Here is an 18,646-nt window from a genome sequence, read left to right as displayed (position 1 = left end):
GACCAACGGTTTCCTAAGCCCTAAGCTGCTGTCCTTTGCTCACACTCCTCCCTGCCCTCTAATGGTCAACCCAGGTATTGCACATCCACTACACTTTCCTAGCTGTTTCCCACTGTAATAACTGACACCTACCTACACTGTGCAAACCTTTCCTTCTTCTCTCTGACTAGTCCGTCCGTCCGTCAGGTCACCTTCCCTACATATTACTCAGACAGTCATACTCATTTGCAATATTTATCAACTGTTCTCCAAAGACTCAGGGAAAATCAGTTGTTCGCTAAATTGGAGAAATGTTCGTTTTTCGTACAGGAACTGTCTTTTTTTGAGCCTGATTGTGTCCTGTGAGGGGTTTTGTATGGATCCTAAGAAGGTACAGGCAATTAGTGACTGGGTCCAACCCCGAGATCTTAAGAGATGCCAGAGCTTAGGTAAAAAATTGGTCTGTATCTGCTAAAAATTCCTCTTTGACTCTGAAAAAATGTTTCATGTCCGCTCCGATTTTGGTGCAGCCAGACCAGTCTAAACCTTTTGTTGTGGAGGTGGATGCCTCTGAGGTGGGGGTGAGAGCAGTGTTGTCCCACGGACCAGCCACTTTGACCAATCTTAAGCCATGTGCCTTCTTTTCCAGGAAGTTCTCTTCACCCGAAAGAAATTACGATGTGGGCAATAGAGCACTTCTTGTGGTCAAATTGGTATTTGAAGAATGGAGACACTTTTTGGAAGGGGCGGCTCATCCGATCACTGTTATTACTGATCATAAAAATTTATCCCATATTAATTCTGCTAAAAGACTGACTCCCAGATAGGCCCGCTGGTCGCTTTTTTTTTCTCAGTTTCAGTTTTTTATTACTTTCTGTCCTGGGTCCAAGAATGTTAAAGCTGATGCTTTGTCCCAAAGTTTTGATTCTGTGTCTCCCCCCGAGCCGCTGTCCTCCATTCTTCATCCTGAGGTGGTGGTGGCTGGGGTCTTGTCAGAGTTAGAGCAAGAGATTGTGGGGGCTCAGTCTCTTGCCCCTGCCTCCAAACTGGGGGGGTAAATTGTTAGTCCCGGAGAGATTTCGGCTTAGGCTTCTTCAGGAGTTACATGAGTCTAGGCTGAGTGAGTGCTCATCCTGGCATTTCGGCCACACGGAAGAAGGTGAAAAGAGTTTTTTGATGGCCCTCACTGGGTACGGATATCAAAAAATTTGTATCTGCGTGTGGGGTTTGTGCCCGTTTTAAGAGCTCTGATTGCCGTTACATGTGGTTCGTTTGCGTGAGGTACCCTTGAATGTGGTGTCTGACAAAGGTGTGCAGTTCGTGGCCAAGTTTTGGAGGGCATTCTGTAAGAAACTGGGTATTTGTCTGTCTCTTCTGCGTACCATTCTGAGAGTAGTGGTCAAACGGAAAGCGCCAATCAGTCCCTAGAACAGATTTTTAGGTGTGTGGCTTCAGTTAGGCAGGATGACTGGTCTGGTGTACTGTCTTTGGAGGAGTTCGCCTTTAACAATCGTGTGAGTAGGTCCACCGGTATGTCCCCATTTCTGGTCAACTATGGGTTTAGCCCACATTTTGGGGAGTTTTCCCATCTGGATTCGGGTTGCCATGGGGCAGAGGGGTCTGTAGAGCGTTCAAAAAAATCTGTGGGCTGAGGTCCGTCGTGCCTCCAAGGCTCAGGGGAGGTATTCTTCGCTGACAAGAAAAGAGTTTCGGGTCATGCGTTTTGGGTTCGGGAGAAGGTTTGGCTTTCCAATAAATAATAATAATCTTTATATAGCGCTAACATATTCCACAGCGCTTTACAGTTTGCACACATTATCATCACTGTCCCCGATGGGGCTCACAATCTAAATTCCTTATCAGTATGTCTTTGGAGTGTGGGAGGAAACCGGAGTACCCAGAGGAAACCCACGCAAACACGGGGAGAACATAAAAACTCCTTGCAGATGTTGTCCTTGGTGGGATTTGAACCCAGGACTCCATCACTGCAAGGCTGCAGTGCTATCCACTGAGCCACCGTGCTGCTCTATGTATTCCACACGGAATATCAATCTTAAGCTTCCATCGTCCAAGTTGGGTCCTACATTTATTAGGCCATATGAAATTGTGGAGGAGGTCAATCCTGTAGCATATAGGTTACGTCTTCCAGCCTATTTTAAGATGGCTAATGTATTTCATAAATCTCTTCTGAAACCCTTGGGGGCAGTTGAGGAGGACTCCAGGTTAGCAGTCCCTCCAGTGTTGGTTGAGGGTCATATGGAGTATGAGGTTGGACACATTGTGGATTCTCGTCTGGTACGTCATGCCTTGCAATATCTTGTTCATTGGAAGGGGTATGGTTCAGAGGATCGGTCATGGGTTTCTGTACACGGTGACCGTCTGGTTTGGGCCTTTCATGTCAGACACCCTGAGAAGCCTGGGGGTCCAGTGGCCCCCCGTTGAGGGGGTGGTACTGTCATCGTTTGTTTGGAAGTTTTGGCTGGTACCTCAGGGGTTAAAGCTTTTTGGCCTCTCTCTGGCTATGAGAGGGCTTTAAATAGCCTCAGCTGGGCTCCGGTCTTTCGGAGCCCAGCTGAGGCATCTCAGACTCAATCGACACGTCCAGCTTTCAGGAGGCCTTGGAGTGATCTGCACAAGTTGTCGTAAGGTCACGGGATCATGTGCTCCCGATGCGCGCCGTAGCCCTCCGTGCACAACTGTAGAGTTCTATTAGAAGGTGACGGGGTGCTCACTGCTCCAGTCTGGTGCTCAGAGGAAAAATTAGAACATATTATAGAAAAAACCTCGGCACACAGTATTGCATGAATCCAATATTTATTCTTCCAGAAAAACACGTCCAGGTGGTTTCCACAAATCCTTGTGGATCTTCGGAAGAGTATAAAATACTGGTACCGAAGGGCTAAGATTAATCAGAAACTCCCCAAATTTCAGATCAATGGTGCCCAACTGACAATAATAGTCAACAAGGTTTTTAATCCTCTTAGCTATTTCAAAAGTGGGATTACAAGAAACCGGGGTATAAGTGTCGGTATCATTTAGCTGTGATTGAATTTCCATCATGTAGTAGGAACGATCCATTACGACAATGGCCCCACCTTTATCGACTGGTTTAATAACTTTTTTGTTCTGCTTTAAACTATTCAAAGACCTCTTTTCCTCTAATGTAAGGTTATTCTTAATACGTACAGTGCCCCTACCAAACCCTTGTAGGTACACTATTAGTGCGTACGTCTTATAGATATTTTTCTATATATAATTTTTGTTTTGTCCTTTACTCATTTATATAAGTAATTATCCCTTTTTTGGATGTAATAATATCTTATTTAGTAAGCTTTATTAATTTGTTTATTAATATCACAGGTATATTAATATTCTTACCAAAATCACAACATGTGAGGATTGACCGGACAGTTTCAGATCCTGTGACTAGAGAACTTAGACATCAGGAGATGGACACACGTTTCGGTCATAGGGGTTATCCGACTCACATATTGAGACAACACAGCAATCCCTCTATACATATGAAGAACACCAATAGAGTGGCCTTTGTGAGCACGTTTCACCCTTTCAACAATCTCATAAATCGTTGTATACTTAAACATTGGGATGTCTTGAGAAATTCGTATCCTTCTATCCCGGAATTTCTCCCCAAACCCTTGATGTGCTTTAGGAGATCTAATAATATTAGGAACCTGGTTGTGAGAGCTGATGTTGGCTCTAGTAAAAGGGAACTGATACAGAAAACATTGACCACATCTCGAAAAGGGACGTTTCGCTGTTTGGGGTGTTTACAATGTTCTAACATTACGAAGGGTGATTCTTTTTCGCATCCCCGTACCGGACGACGATATCCGATCAATGGATATTTGACCTGCGATTCATCTATCGTAGTGTATCTTGTGAAGTGTCCTTGCGGTCTCGGGTATGTTGGGGAAACCACCCAACATATCCGGGATCGCATCTCACAACATAAATCTACTATTAGGTGTGGCCGTACATTATTACCCATTCCAGCTCACTTTTTGTCTTGTGGTCATTCAGTGGCACAATTGAGATATCAGGTGATAGATCAGGTACCGTTGGCCAGGAGAGGTGCAGATAGAATTAAGAGATTAAAGGAGCGAGAATCGTTTTGGATACACACACTTCAGACTTTGACACCGTTAGGGTTAAATAGAGAACATGATATTTCCAGCTAATTTGTATTGCTATCAATAATATGGAATGTTTCCTTTAATCATTATGGATCCACATTACTCATTGTGGGATTTCCTTGTTTGTATATGACTAATAGGTATTGCCCGTTATATAAATAATTATAGTAGTTATATATGTTTTTTTGTCTCGTTTTTTTATAGGTACACTATTAGTGCGTGCGTCTTATAGATATTTTTCTATATATAATTTTTGTTTTGTCCTTTACGCATTTATATAAGTAATTATCCCTTTTTTGGATGTAATAATATCTTATTTAGTAAGCTTTATTAATTGGTTTATTAATATCACAGGTATATTAATATTCTTTCCTTCTTTTTTCCTCTTTCCCTCAGCTGCAGTCTGATTACACCCGTGATAAACCAGTCACTTGATTGTTATATGGACCTCTGTGTCCATGCACTACGGTAATGGTGTTATTGTCTTCGGGACTTTCCAGCTTTCTTCGGGCACTCAGAGGGATTCGGGTCTTTTCGTCATACTTAGTCGGCGCATGCGCGCTATGCTGCCCTAAACGCTGACACAAACCCGGAAGTAATTATTCCCCATGATATTTAAGGAACGCCGCTGTATTCAGCGTTCACTGCAACTCACACTGGCGTCTGCCGTTATGCCTCAAGGACGGACAGTGTGGTGGTGTGTTATAACGAGTGTTAACCCCTTGCCTCACTGGTTAATCTTGTGCTTCCTTGTGATATTTATTTTTGGTTTCTTGTTAATAGAAGGATTTTTTCACTGATCACCCATATGAAATGAATGTGAAGGGATTCTTCATCATGATATATGTGGACCTCTGTTTATGCAGATACTTTTTCCTTATTTTTGCGACACCTCTGCAGTTCCTATATGATGGTTGTATCTATTTACTACACGTTAAAGTGGTTTCTGATGGATAGCAATTCTTTCTCATTTGAATTTTTTTCAAATATGTTTTACACCATGTGATAATACCATGATATGCTATGTTATATAACGTGACTGAAATATGCTGCAAGAATGTTTATCATTTATATGGAATGTATATATATATATTTTAAAGGACCTGATACTGCATGAGATTCAGGCAGGGTTCACATGTAGCGGAAATTACAGCGAGAATTCCGGAATTCCATTCCGCGGGAAAATCGCATTTTAAATTCCCACGATTTTCCCACGGAAAAACTAGCATTTTGCAAGCGTAATTAGCTTGCAGAATTGCTAGCATTTTCCAAGCGATCTGGAGCATCGCTTGGAGAACTGATTGACAGGTTGGTCACACTCGTCAAACATAGTGTTTGATGAGTGTGACCAACTTTTTACTATTGAGGCCACCTATGCAGCATCAGTAGTAAAAGATCGAATGTAAACAATAATAATAAAAAAATATTGTTATTCTCACCTTGCGACGTCCCGCGCAGCCTTCCCGCCTCTCTCCACGCTCCCGGTCTCAGTAATCCTTTGCGACAATTACCGCGATGACGTCTGTTCTCGCAGGATCGCGACGTCTCACGGTCATTCGCGATGATGTCGTGCGAATGACCGCGAGATTTCGCGATCCTGCGAGAACGGACGTCATCGCTCGCAAAGGCTTACTGGGACCGGGAGCGTGGAAAGAGGCGGGAAGGCTGCCCGGGACGCCGGAAGGTGGGAATAACAATATTTTTTATTTTAAATTCTATTTTTTACAGGGATATGGTACCCACAGCCCGGAGGACAGTCTCTTCTCCTCCGGACCATGGGTACCATCCGCAAATGTTCTGCTTACTTTTCGCATGGTGTGCACAGCCACATGCGGGAAGTAAGCAGAACAATGCATTCCTATGGGTGCGGGATCGCCGCGATTCCGCGAAATTAATGAGCATGCTGCGGTTTTTACCGCGAAGCGATTCCGCCGCGGTAAAAACCGCAGCATTAGCACAGCATTGCGGAATCCCATAGGAATGCATAGGATGCTTATTTTTCGCTTTTTCACCGCAAAATCACGCGGTTAAAACCGCCGCAGAAACGCAAAAAAAAGCCACGTGTGAACTCAGCCTCACACATGTCTTGCTATTTACTTTGTTTGTTTGTTTTTCAATTTTAGGATGTACTGGAAAATTTCCCCTCCCCTTTTTTTCCTTTTGTTTATGTGTTGTTTTTTCTGATTGTCTTGAATCAGATAAAATCTTGAGAAAGGCTGAATAGCCAAAACGTCGATATTTTTTTGTCTGTATTATCTTGGTCCAACGATACGTGTTTTTCTGGAAGAATAAATATTGGATTCATGCAATATTGTGTGCCGAGGTTTTTTCTACAACTGTAGAGTTCTATCAGCACCAGGGGATCAGAAGATGTGGCGAGGACTGGACGGGTGACGGTGAAGAAAGGAGAAGCCAGGGAGATGAGTGGTGAGGTGAGTATATGGAGTTTTACTTTTGATGACCCTTTATGGTTCAGTGCTGGGGTCGGACTGCCTGAAACCCGTTTCTCCCTGATATCCATTTCTTGATCTTCGTAAGACTCTAAAGCAGTAAGCTCCACATCTTACATGTCCAAGTGAGTTTCCGGAATAAAGCCCAAACACTTCTCAACTTTTATTTAAATTAAAAGAAGACGCAGCCTTCACTTTATTCTGACCTGATGATATTATACCAGGACACTGAGAATCTACAGCTTTTAGTTTTAACCCACTCTTGAAGATTGCTTTCGGCAGTTGCACAGAATATACTTTTTCATCTTCTTAGAGTACAGCTCATCCCTTATACCGTATATCAAAGGGCTAATAAGCCTCGGAAGACACATGAAAAGGCAGAAATTAATGTTGGTCAGAAGTATTAATTTATCTGGAAAGTGCATTTCCACAATTCTATGGGCGAGAGACGTCATGCACAGCAGGAGCTGAAACGCGTGGAGCATGATGGTTTTCCCAGCTTTGGAGGCTGAGGCTTTGCCGGAGTTCATCTTCACAGCCACCATCATGATCTTGGCATAGGTGTATATGATGATTAGTCCGGCCAAGGCAAAAGGAAATGCGTTGGAAAAAACTCTTATTATGTCCTGCGCGGGGTTGTGTTTGAGATTGAAGCGGCTGCATTTTACATAGAGTACGAAATAATTCTTCTCAACTGACAAGATGACAATCATGAAATCTGCCATGTTGGGAATGAGTCCAATAATCCACATGACCAAAATAGCGATACTGCACCTGTGCACTGTGCTGAACTCTCCGTGTCTTAGCGGGTAACATATGGCTATGTAGCGCTCCAAGGACATGGCCGCCAGGTTGTATGGTGTGACCTTCAGAGTCGTTGAGGTCACAGTGACTATTAGGTAACAGAACGAAATGGGAAAGGTAATGGGAAAAAAGTAAAGCACAGAAAGAAAAAGTGAGAACGTGAGATACACAGTATCGTTAATAATCATGTGGGCGAAGAAGACATGGCGGACACTTTCCATAGTGCCCGGACTCCTGAAGAAGATCCTCAACATAACAGCGATGAAATACAAGAAGATAAAGTAGAAGAAGAATGTCGGAATAAAGACTGTCATTCTGATCACCTGGTCTGAGAGCGGGGAAGACATTTTGGTTGTATTTTCTTGACCACCTGTGATATTCATCTGAAATATAGAAATAAATATTAAAAAAAGCAAAAAAATAAAAAGCATTCATAGAATTAAACATTTTAAAGAAATACAGTAATTTATGGACAATTTATCCTCAGTTTTTGGATAAAACCTAGTTCACTTGCCAAAAACTGTTTCTAAGCCCTTTAGAGTGTTTTTTGGTTGCTTATGTGAAAAATAGTCCTTTATGTACATATGGGTCATTAGTGGAGACTGATGGAAAAATTGTGTTGGTACATGGCAATAAACATGCATGCCTGACCAACTATTCTCGCTGCTGGGAGTGTCTGCAAATTTCTAGCCAATTTCTAACCAAAGATGAGCGACATCAAACTTGTAAGCGGCCATTGAGTGATGTCATTTGTCTTTTTTCCTTAACCCTTTAAACAGTGAATGAAATGGGGTTGAGCATGTGCCCCCCCAGTCCATTCAAAACAGGGCTCTGCAGAGCCTAGTTTCCGGAATCCAAAGTCCTGTTCCCTTGATCGCCTACATTATAGTGCTGAAACCCCTAACAATCAGTAATGGAATAGGTGATAACTTTCAATTCGGAGAATGAAAACCCTTTAAATGTATATATTTGGAGTAAAAATAATTTTTACAATAGGGTTTTTTCAAAAAGTGTTGGAGCATTTGTCTTCTGCAGCCTCTACGTAGCACTGTACATAGATGGCTGCAGAATGAGTTGCCAATGTTCCATTAGTAAGTTTGTCCTAAAGGCATAATTCCATTTTCCTGAAGTGTTCTCGTATGATTTATGATCACATTAAACTTTGATGTGGTCACAAATCTGTTACTAAAATTCAGTATTGTTACTATGTGTATAAAACGTATAAAACCCATACTCAGGGACAAAAAAATTCACACTGTTCCTTGCGTATCTAGTAGAGATGGGCGAACCCGAACTGTAAAGTTCGGGGCCGTACCAAATACCTACTGTTCGGTCATGGACACCGAACACGGACTTCTCCAGAAGTTTTTCTCACGGTGCTAGCGAGGGTCTCACCGAGGTCACGGCAGTTCTGTCCGGCTGGGAATTGAGCTTCAGTGACCGGACATAACCTCAATTACGTCATTGCCATTATTTTATTTTTATTACAGGAGAACGAGGGCATTGTTGGAATTAGGCATTTGGTCAGTATAACTGTGTTTGTTGTTTTTAAATTTATTTTTAAATAAAAAAGTAAAAATGTGTTTTGTTTTATTTTTAATAAAGGACTTCATTCTGGCTGTGTCTTTATTTACCATATAACTATAGGATAAGTAATAGAGAGGTTTCTTACAGACGGCTCTCCATAACTAAGCCTTGGGTTTGATGTCACCTGATAATACAAAGATGACATCAACCCCACAAATATGAACCCCACTTACCACCGCTACAGGACAAGTGGAAAGAGGCGGGCAAGGTGCCAGAATTGGTGCATCTAATAGATGTGCCTTTTCTGGGCAGCTGCAGGCTGCTTTTTTTTTAGGCTGGAGGGGGGGCCAGTTTCCGTGGCCCCTTACCAGCCTGAGAATACCAGCCCCCAGCTGTCTGCTTTAGCAAGGCAGGTTGTAAAAAATGCGGGAATGACACGGCTTTTTTAAATTATTTATTTAAATAATTAAAAAAACAGCATGGGGACCTCTCTATTTTTGATAACCAGCCTTATTGAAGATGACAGCTGAGGGCTTCAGCCCCCAGCTGTGAGTTTTGCCCGGCTGGTTATCAAAAATACAGTAGAACCCACACTGGTTTTTTTTAATTATTTATTTACAGCCCAGGAGTGGCTGATGAAAACTCCCATCCAGCCTCAGTGACGTCAGCGGGAGTCCCCGGCTGACCTGAAGTGAACTAATGAGCGTGGGAAAAAAGTCAGAAAGTTTCCCACCGTCATTAGTTCATCTCTAGGCAGCCAGTGAGGCTGTGCAGAGCTGAAATAAGTCATTCTGCAATAGTTTACAGTGGGGCTGGTTGCATTAGCACAGGTCCTCATTTAAACTATTTAACCCCTTGTGAAGGATTGCAGCATGGGACAGGACTGAGCAGCGGAGAGGTAAGGATATTGTTGCTTTTTTATGTTATTTTTTTTGCAGGTCATGGTTTTATTTTGGATTACCAGAGGATTAAAAAATTGTCAAAACCTAGGTGTCTTTCTTTCATTAAAATACTTTTTAATTAATGTCTGTGTGTGTTTTTTAACACTTTCATAGTCTAGGGTTAATAATGGATCGGTGTCTTATTGACACCTCTCCATTATTAATCGGCTTAATGTCAACTTACAATCGAATGGTGACATTAACCCTTTCTTATTTGCCATTCGCCACCGCTACAAGGCAATGGGAATAGAGAGGATAAGTGCCAAAATAGGCACATCTTATAGATGCGCCTTATCTAGGGTGTCTGGGGGCAGATTTTTGTAGCCGAGGGGGCCAAACAAAATGGTCCCTCTCAAGGCTATAAAAATCTGCCCTCACTCACCTGCTTTACCTCTCTGGTTGCGATTTTACCGTGGGAGCCCACGCATTTTTTTACAACGAATTAACCCCTTAAATTAACACCTAGACATCCCAAATTTTGCACACAAACCCTCATCTAATTATTTGTCAGGGACATATAAAAAAAACATGAAATGAAATGGTTTACTGTATGTAACCATGTGTCATTTCATTTCGGGTTGGGGAATGATTTTACAGAAGCCAGCAATTGAATTAGTGGCTATTCTGCTATGAAGAACTGTATAAAATATAAATATATATATATGTGTCTCTATGACATGTGTATATATATATATATATATATATATTTATATATGTATTCTATGTGTATATATCTATTCTTTCGTTTCTTTATTAAACCTGTCAGTGTGATTTTACTGTATTGCAAAATGAATTGCTGGCTTTTCTAAAGGACACCGGGTGCGATTTTCTCGCAAGTCACACTTGTGGTCCATTTGTAATCCGGTTTTTAATCACACCCATAGACTTGTATTGGCGAGTCTAATCCGAAAATCTGTGACAATCGCAGCATGCTGCATTTGTCTCGGTCCGAGGAAACATTAAAAAAAAAAATCGGATGATGGGAGCTGCCCCATAGAATAACATTGGGACGATTGCAATGCGACTTTTTATGGCATTGCATTTGTCCGATTTATTCGCTAGTGTGACGTCGGCCTTAGGCAGAGGGTGATACATCTCCTGGCATAAAAAATATACTCGGCGCCAGTAAGCCCAGGTGCAGAGTGAAGTTGTCCTGACAGGACTTCATTCTCAGTAAGAAAGAAGAGACTGGACAGAATGGCTGAGGTGGTGAGACAAGTCAGCAATAGAGATGAGCAAACGTGCTCAGTGATACTCGGATGTACTCATTACTCGGTGAGTAATGGGTGGTGCTGTATGTAAAACTCGAATGCCCCGCCCTAATTTTTTGGCACCTATTGCACAGCCAATAAGCATGCGAGGATTGCCTGTCCATCACTGTCAAAAATCTAACACTTCAAATCAGTGTTAAAAAAATTAACTGGACTACATTTCTCCCTCATAGACTATTCCATAGTCTGGACTAAATTTCTGTGATATTATCTAACACAACAAAAAAAGTGAAAAAATATTGGCTGGATTACAGTTCTCAGCCATACATTATTATGTGGTCTGCAGGACATTTCTGTGATCTATAAAACTTAAAAAAAGCATTTAAAAGTATTTGCAGGCTTAAATCTCTCAGCCATACAGTTTCACATGTTCTGTGGTACATTTCTGTGATATCTAACACTCAAAAAAAGCATTAAAAATTAGCTGGGTTATATTTCTCACCCATACACTGTTCTGTGGTCTGAGGTAAATTTCTTTGACATTATCTAACATTACAAAAAATAACAGTTAAAAAAATTGGCTGGATTACAGTTCTCATCCATACACTATTTTGTAGTCTGGGTGACATTTTCTGTGATATATAAAACTGAAAAAGAGTGTTAAAACTTTTTGCAAGTTTACATTTCTCAGTCGTACAGTATTACGTGATATGAAATACATTTCTGTGATATATAACCCTCCAAAATAGTGTTTCAAAATTTTACTGGGTTACATTTCTCAATATTAAATTATTACTTGCTTTGTGATACATTTCTGTGGCTTTTAACACTCAAAAAAGATTTGACATATTTTTTCTGGATTGAATTTGATTATCGCCCATACACTTTTGCGTTCTTTCTGTTACATTACAATGGTATTAAGCTCCCCAAAAATGGTTTGACTGCTGCAGGTGACCAATTTTTTCTCTTTTTATTAAAAATAAACTTTGTTTCAAGAGACCTAGCAATTACAAAATGTGTAAGGGATGAGGAAGTGGAAGTGCTGATGATGGTGAACATATGGCCAGTTAGATAGCAGATAATGCTTCCAACAGGTTTGGGAGCACAACCCAGGCTTCCAATTGGTCCAGTCTCACCAGCCTACAGTCTGGATCTCTTAATCCTCACCCTAATCTTCCTTCCTCTCACCATTTTGAGTCCCTGAACACCAGTGATCCCACACTATGATACTCCGTGGAGCTCTTTACCATAGCATTTCTTGATTGTGGCCTCTCAACCTGCTTGCTCCAAGAGAGACAGGAAAACATGCTGCTAAGTGGTGCACAAAATTTAGAGCAGCCATGTCCCCAAGTAAACGGTGGGGAACAGGACATTTTGGCTAAGGAGGAAGATGACGATGAGACACAGTTGCTGCTAAGTCTTTTTGTTAAGTTACAAAGTCAGAAAACCAGTGTGCGGGGATGGAAGATGAAGAGGTGGATGAGGAAGTCACTGACCAAACCTGGGAAGATGGCATTCAGAGCAAGGCCAGCAGGGCTGATGGGGAGAGATTGGCAAAAAGACAGGAAGAAGCAGTGGGGAGACCAAAAGGAGAAGGTGGGAAACTGTTCTGGAGAGCATCAATTTCTCCATCAAAGAGTTTAGTGATCCCCAGTCTGGGACTGTTTTAAAGAGAGTTCTGAGACAAACAAAATGGCCATTGCAACCTGTGCCATGCCAAGATCACCGGGGGCCTGACCACTAAGAACCTAACCAACAGCAGCCCAGAAAGTGTTTTTAATATTCAATATTTGAATGAGGCCTGCCATTTGTGGCCTTTCAGGGGTCTATGGATGAGGCTCCTTATAATTTTTGCCCTGCTTTGCACTTCCTGCAAAGCCTTAATGTCTGCATAAGTGCATCAATTACACTTCTAAAATATTTACATTTTAAATTTTTTATGGATTCAATGAGTCATCCATACAGTTTAACATGGTTATTATTGCATTAGGGTGGTATGTAAAACTCACAAAAAGCATTGAAAAATATTTCTAGATTAGATTACTCATCTATAGATTATTATGAGCTTTCTGTCACAAGTTGGTTGTATATAATAGTGCAAAAAAACATAAAAATTTGGGTTGGATACATTTCTTACCCATTCATTTTTCTGTGATCTGGGTTACATTTAAAAATTTTGCTGAGTTACATTTTTTACCCATACACCATTTTGTGGTCTGGGGTACATTTTTCTCATGTATAAACTCAAAAAAAAGTGTTAACAAATTTTGCTGGGTTAAATTTTGGAGGGATAAAGTATTAAATAGCATTATGTACATTTCTATGATCTATAACACTTCCAAAAAGTGTTAACAAAATAATTGAGTTACATTTCTCACCAAAACACTATTCCGCGTTATGGGGTACATTTTTTATGAAATATAACACTCCAAAAAAGGGTTCAAAATTTTTGCTGTGTTAAATTTATCACCCATACACGCTTCTGTAGTCTGGACTACATTTCGTTGTTATATAACTCAAAAAACTTGTTAAAAATTTTATTGTGATTATATTGTTCATCCATAGACTATTTCATGGTCTGGAGTACATTTCCTTGGTATAAAACTCTCAAAAAATTTGTTCAAACATGTATTGGTATTATATTGCTCATCCATAGACTTTTACGTATTCTTGGGTAGTTCGTTGCTATATAAGCCTCAAAAACGTGTTCAAAAATTTATCAGTAAATTTTGCTTATCCATAGACTGTTCAATGGTCTTGAGTCCATTTTGTTGGTCTATAACCATGTCTCCCAGCTTTTTAGTGAAGCAAAGAGGGACAAAGCGTGCTAAGTGCGCCGTGGCAAATGTTTAAACCATGCCCCCATCAACACCCCCAAACATACCCCTTCAGCGCTGTTGATCACATTGTTAATAATAATCAAAATCATTAAAAAAATGTATTTCCAAGAAAATGTGCTAAATCACAAAAGCCACTCTTAGCACTGCACATAATTCATTACAGTTTCATTCATTCATTCATTAGCTTATCATCTTTATGTCTGTTTGGTTACTGCCTATGCAGAGTGCAGCAGGCGAGGACAAACTTTTCTCGACTACTGTGCACTGGCAGCACCTACACAAGTCTTTTTATGATTCTAATGTTGAGGTTCGCTCTATCATCCGATACTACATTGGGTGTACAGAGACACAACTGAACACCGGGCATAGAGTTAAAGGAATTGTCTACTACTCAGACGACCCCTTCTCAATTACTATATTCCACCCTGTAAACTAATAACAGTCCATACTCACCTCCGCTGCTGGCAATGTTCCAGCATTGTTGGCGCAAGGTCTCACATGATGTTATGTCACATGTGACTTACAGCCAATCAGTGGCTGCGATTAGGCTGCTGCACTCTTACTTGCTTTGTCCAAACCTTGGACAAATTGAAGCAGTGCGCGTGCAGCAGTCTAAGGCAATGTTCACATGGTGCGCTTTTGCTGTAGTTTTTTAATGCAAATTTTAAGCTGTGCTTTACAGAACCGTCAAAAGCTATGAGATTTCAGAAACCTCATGCACACAAATTGTTATTTTTAACCGATTTGTAAAACTGCTGAAAGAAGCAGCATGTCACTTCTTTCAGTGTTTTCTCAATGTTTTTTCAGCGTTTTTTTCACCCATAGAAAGCAATGAGTAAGTGCAAAAATAGCGGCGTATGAAAACCTTGGTCCCATTCTCATCCAGAAAAGTGGGACGATTCTTTTCTCACGTGTCACCCGTGTGCTGTCTGGATGCAATCCGTTTTTTTAATGTTTTACAGGACTGTTTACATTTTCCTATGCAACAAAGTTGTAATATATCTGTAAATATCGGATGCTATACCGACGGGCCGAGCGGCACGCGCATTGTTACTCACACTGCGTCATGCTGAATACAGCTGAGAAAAATACCCAGATCTGCACGGCCTCATTCAGTAACATCGGTCAGAGTGCACTCAGCCGAGTTATACACCAGTGTGAACGAGCTCTAATAGCAGAAGCTGAATGGCTGCAGGGCTCACGTGGCATAATGTCATGTAAGCCTCGGGAGACCAGGCGCCGACATCACTGGACCTGCACCAGGAAGAGAGGAGAGTGTTATATAGGGTATTTTTATTTTACAATGGAACTACTTTACTTTGTAGGCGATGCTCAGGTAATGGACAAACACTTTAATATATTGAATATGTAGTAAAATTTACTTTTTGTATTGAAGGGGATGTCCAGGCTTGAGGTTAATGTCAGACTTTTCAATCCTAACAGCAACAGCACTGTGCGCTGTGAAGATTCTCCAGGGTCGACAGCGGGCGGGCGGACGGTCAGGTGCTGACTAGATGACCGCGGCCTTACTCAATGTAAGCATATTGAGCAAGATCAAACACGTCTAGTTGGAATGTTGCTGGGAGTATACAAATCGCATACTGGAAGTCACATGACCGCCCGACTGCCGAATCATCACAGCCCCCTCCACCCTGATATATATATGGTGTGTGTATATATATATATATGTACACTGCTCAAAAAAATAAAGGGAGCACTTAAACAACAGAATATAATTCCAAGTAAATCAAACTTCTGTGAAATCAAACTGTCCACTTAGGAAGCAACACTGATTGACAATCAATTTCACATGCTGTTGTGCAAATGGAATAGACAACAGATGGAAATTATTGGCAATTATCAAGACACCCTCAATAACGGAGTGGTTCTACAGGTGGGGACCACAGACCACATCTCAGTACCAATGCTTTCTGGCTGACGTTTTGGTCACTTTTGAATGTTGGTTGTGCTTTCTCACTCGTGGTAGCATGAGACGGACTCTACAACTCACAGAAGTGGCTCAGGTAGTGCAGCTCATCCAGGATGGCACATCAATGCAAGCTCTGGCAAGAAGGCTTGCTGTGTCTGTCAGCGTAGTGTTCACAGGCTGGAGGCGCTACCAGGAGACAGGCCAGTACACCAGGAGACGTGGAGGGGGTCATAGGAGGGCAATAACCCAGCAGCAGGACCACTACCTCAGCCTTTGTGCAAGGAGGAACAGAAGGAGCACTGCCAGAGACCTGCAAAATGACCTCCAGCAGGCCACAAATGTGTATGTGTCTGCACAAACGTTTAGAAACCGACTCCATGAGGGTGGTCTGAGTGCCCGACGTCCACAGATGGTGGTTGTGCTCACAGCCCAACACCGTGCTGCCCTCCAAAGAAAGGCCACCCCACACCATTACTGACCCACTGCAAAACCGGTCAGCAGATCACTCTCCATGGCGTCTCCAGACTCTGTCACGTCTGTCACATGTGCTCAGTGTGATCCTGCTTTCATCTGTGAAGAGCACAGGGTGCCAGTGGCGAATTTGCCAATCTTGGTTTTCTGTGGCAAATGGCAAATGTCCTGCACGGTGTTGGGCTGTGAGCACAACCCCCATCTGTGGACGTCGGGCCCTCAGATCATCCTCATGGAGATGGTTTCTAACCATTTTTTTTTCCTTTTTATCTGATTTGGGCAAGTATTGGATGCTTTGCTGTGGAGGCTTCTGCACCCGCTTATTGGATATGTCCTGTTCCATTTCTTCATATATATATATATATATATATATATATATATATAAATATATATATATACTGTATATATATGCCCTCATCCTGGTATATGTCCCTCATCCTGTCCCCATCCTGGCATATACTGTATATCCCCCATCCTGGTATATCAGGATGAGGGCATATATGTACCAGGATGGGGGATATATATACCAGGATGGGGGGACATATATACCAGGATGGGGGACATATATACCAGGATGGGGGGACATATATACCAGGATGGGGGACATATATACCAGGATGAGGGACATTTATACCAGGATGAGGGACATATATACCAGGATGGAGGACATATATACCAGGATAGGAGACATATATACCAGGATGGGGGATATATATACCAGGATGGGGGATATATATACCAGGATGGGGGATATATATACCAGGATGGGGGACATATATACCAGGATGGAGGACATATATACCAGGATGGGGGACATATATACCAGGATGGAGGACATATATACCAGGATGGGGGACATATATACCAGGATGAGGGACATATATACCAGGATGAGGGACATATATACCAGGATGGGGGACATATATACCAGGATGGGGGATATATATACCAGGATGGGGGCATATATACCAGGATGGAGGACATATATACCAGGATGGGGGACATATATACCAGGATGGAGGATATATATACCAGGATGGGGGCATATATACCAGGATGGAGGACATATATACCAGGATGGGGGACATATATACCAGGATGGAGGACATATATACCAGGATGGGAGACATATATACCAGGATGAGGGATATACAGTGGGTACGGAAAGTATTCAGATCACTTTCCATTTTTCACTCTTTGTTTCATTGCAGCCATTTGGTAAATTCAAGAAAGTTCCTTTTTCCTCATTAATGGACACTCTGCACCCCATCGTGACTGAAAAAACACAAATGCAGAAATTTTTGCTAATTTATTAAAAAAGGAAAAGCTGAAATCTCCCATGGTCATAAGTATTCAGCCCCTTTGCTCAGTGTTGAGTAGAAGCACCCTTTGAGCTAGTACAGCCATGAGTCTTCTTAGGAATGATGCCACAAGTTTTTCACCCCTGGATTTGGGGATCCTCGGCCACTCTTCCTGGCAGATCCTCTCCTGTTCGGTCAGGTTGGATGGTGAATGTTGGTGGACAGCCATTTTCAGGTCTCTCCAGAGATGCTCAATTGGGTTTAGTGGTGGGAGACAACGGGCACTGGCCTGCACGCTGTGGCGCTCTCAGGACGGAGCACTTCTCTCCCTGGCTGCTGCTGAACACCCGGCTTCCCTAAGCGCAGGAGTCCCTCTCTCTCTGAACTTCTCCTTCTCTGGTGCGGTGTCTTTGCAGCTGATGGAGGCTGTCGTAGCGCCGGTACTCGTTGAGGGAAGGGGAAGCAGAGCGTGCCGCACACCTCTCTGCGTGCTGCTCTGGGTTGGCGCCAAACTGCGCTGCTGCGCGGGCTTTTCCCTTTTATTCCCCCGTCCCCCTCGGTCAGGAGGAAGGTTCCGCTGGCTAAAGTTTCCCCCCAGGAACAGAAGATGCAGCCTTGACAGTTCTGGTCCCGGCAAGCAGGTACCCGCGGAGCAGTCGTCCCCCTTACATAGTTACGCCCCTGACTGCAGACTTTTAACTCAAGCCCGGAGAACCCCTTTAATAAACTTAATTAAAATTATGCAAAAAAAATTATACTCATATATACAGTACACAGATTTTTCAGAGGATTTGTCACCCACCAGAAAGCTCATTAAAAAGATCTTTATGTTAGATATTTTCCACTGCTCCCTGTACCGGAGTGTCCCTAGGAGCTGAAGTCTCAGGGAAAAGTCACTCTCAGAGGTGCGCAGCTAGGACCCCGCAGCTATCTGCAGAGCGATGCTTCTTTCATGTCACAGACCCAGTGCTGTGCCTGCAAAACAGGAGACAATCCTGTCTTCTTCCCAAGTCCCCATGTGCCTGCAGCAGACACAGC

The 18,646-nt window shown here is 42.3% G+C and overlaps 1 protein-coding gene across 1 annotated transcript; it reads right to left on the bottom strand.

Moving 5' to 3' along the window:
- Positions 1 to 237: 237 nt before the first annotated feature.
- On the bottom strand, positions 238 to 16,650 carry LOC141051468 (odorant receptor 131-2-like). The gene is made up of 3 exons (XM_073548392.1): positions 16,558 to 16,650; positions 6,902 to 7,770; positions 238 to 316 (listed from the first exon to the last, which is right to left on the bottom strand). Exons 1-3 carry the CDS (start codon positions 16,648 to 16,650, stop codon positions 238 to 240), a joined length of 1,041 nt encoding a protein of 346 aa, XP_073404493.1.
- Positions 16,651 to 18,646: the final 1,996 nt, after the last annotated feature.

The sequence above is a fragment of the Dendrobates tinctorius genome, unplaced genomic scaffold (assembly GCF_039654945.1).
Source record: "Dendrobates tinctorius isolate UK_male_01 unplaced genomic scaffold, ASM3965494v1 ptg000157l, whole genome shotgun sequence".
Taxonomy (NCBI): Eukaryota; Metazoa; Chordata; class Amphibia; order Anura; family Dendrobatidae; genus Dendrobates; species Dendrobates tinctorius.
Note: the sequence above shows the minus strand (reverse complement) of the source record. Positions and strands in the feature narration are given on the sequence as shown.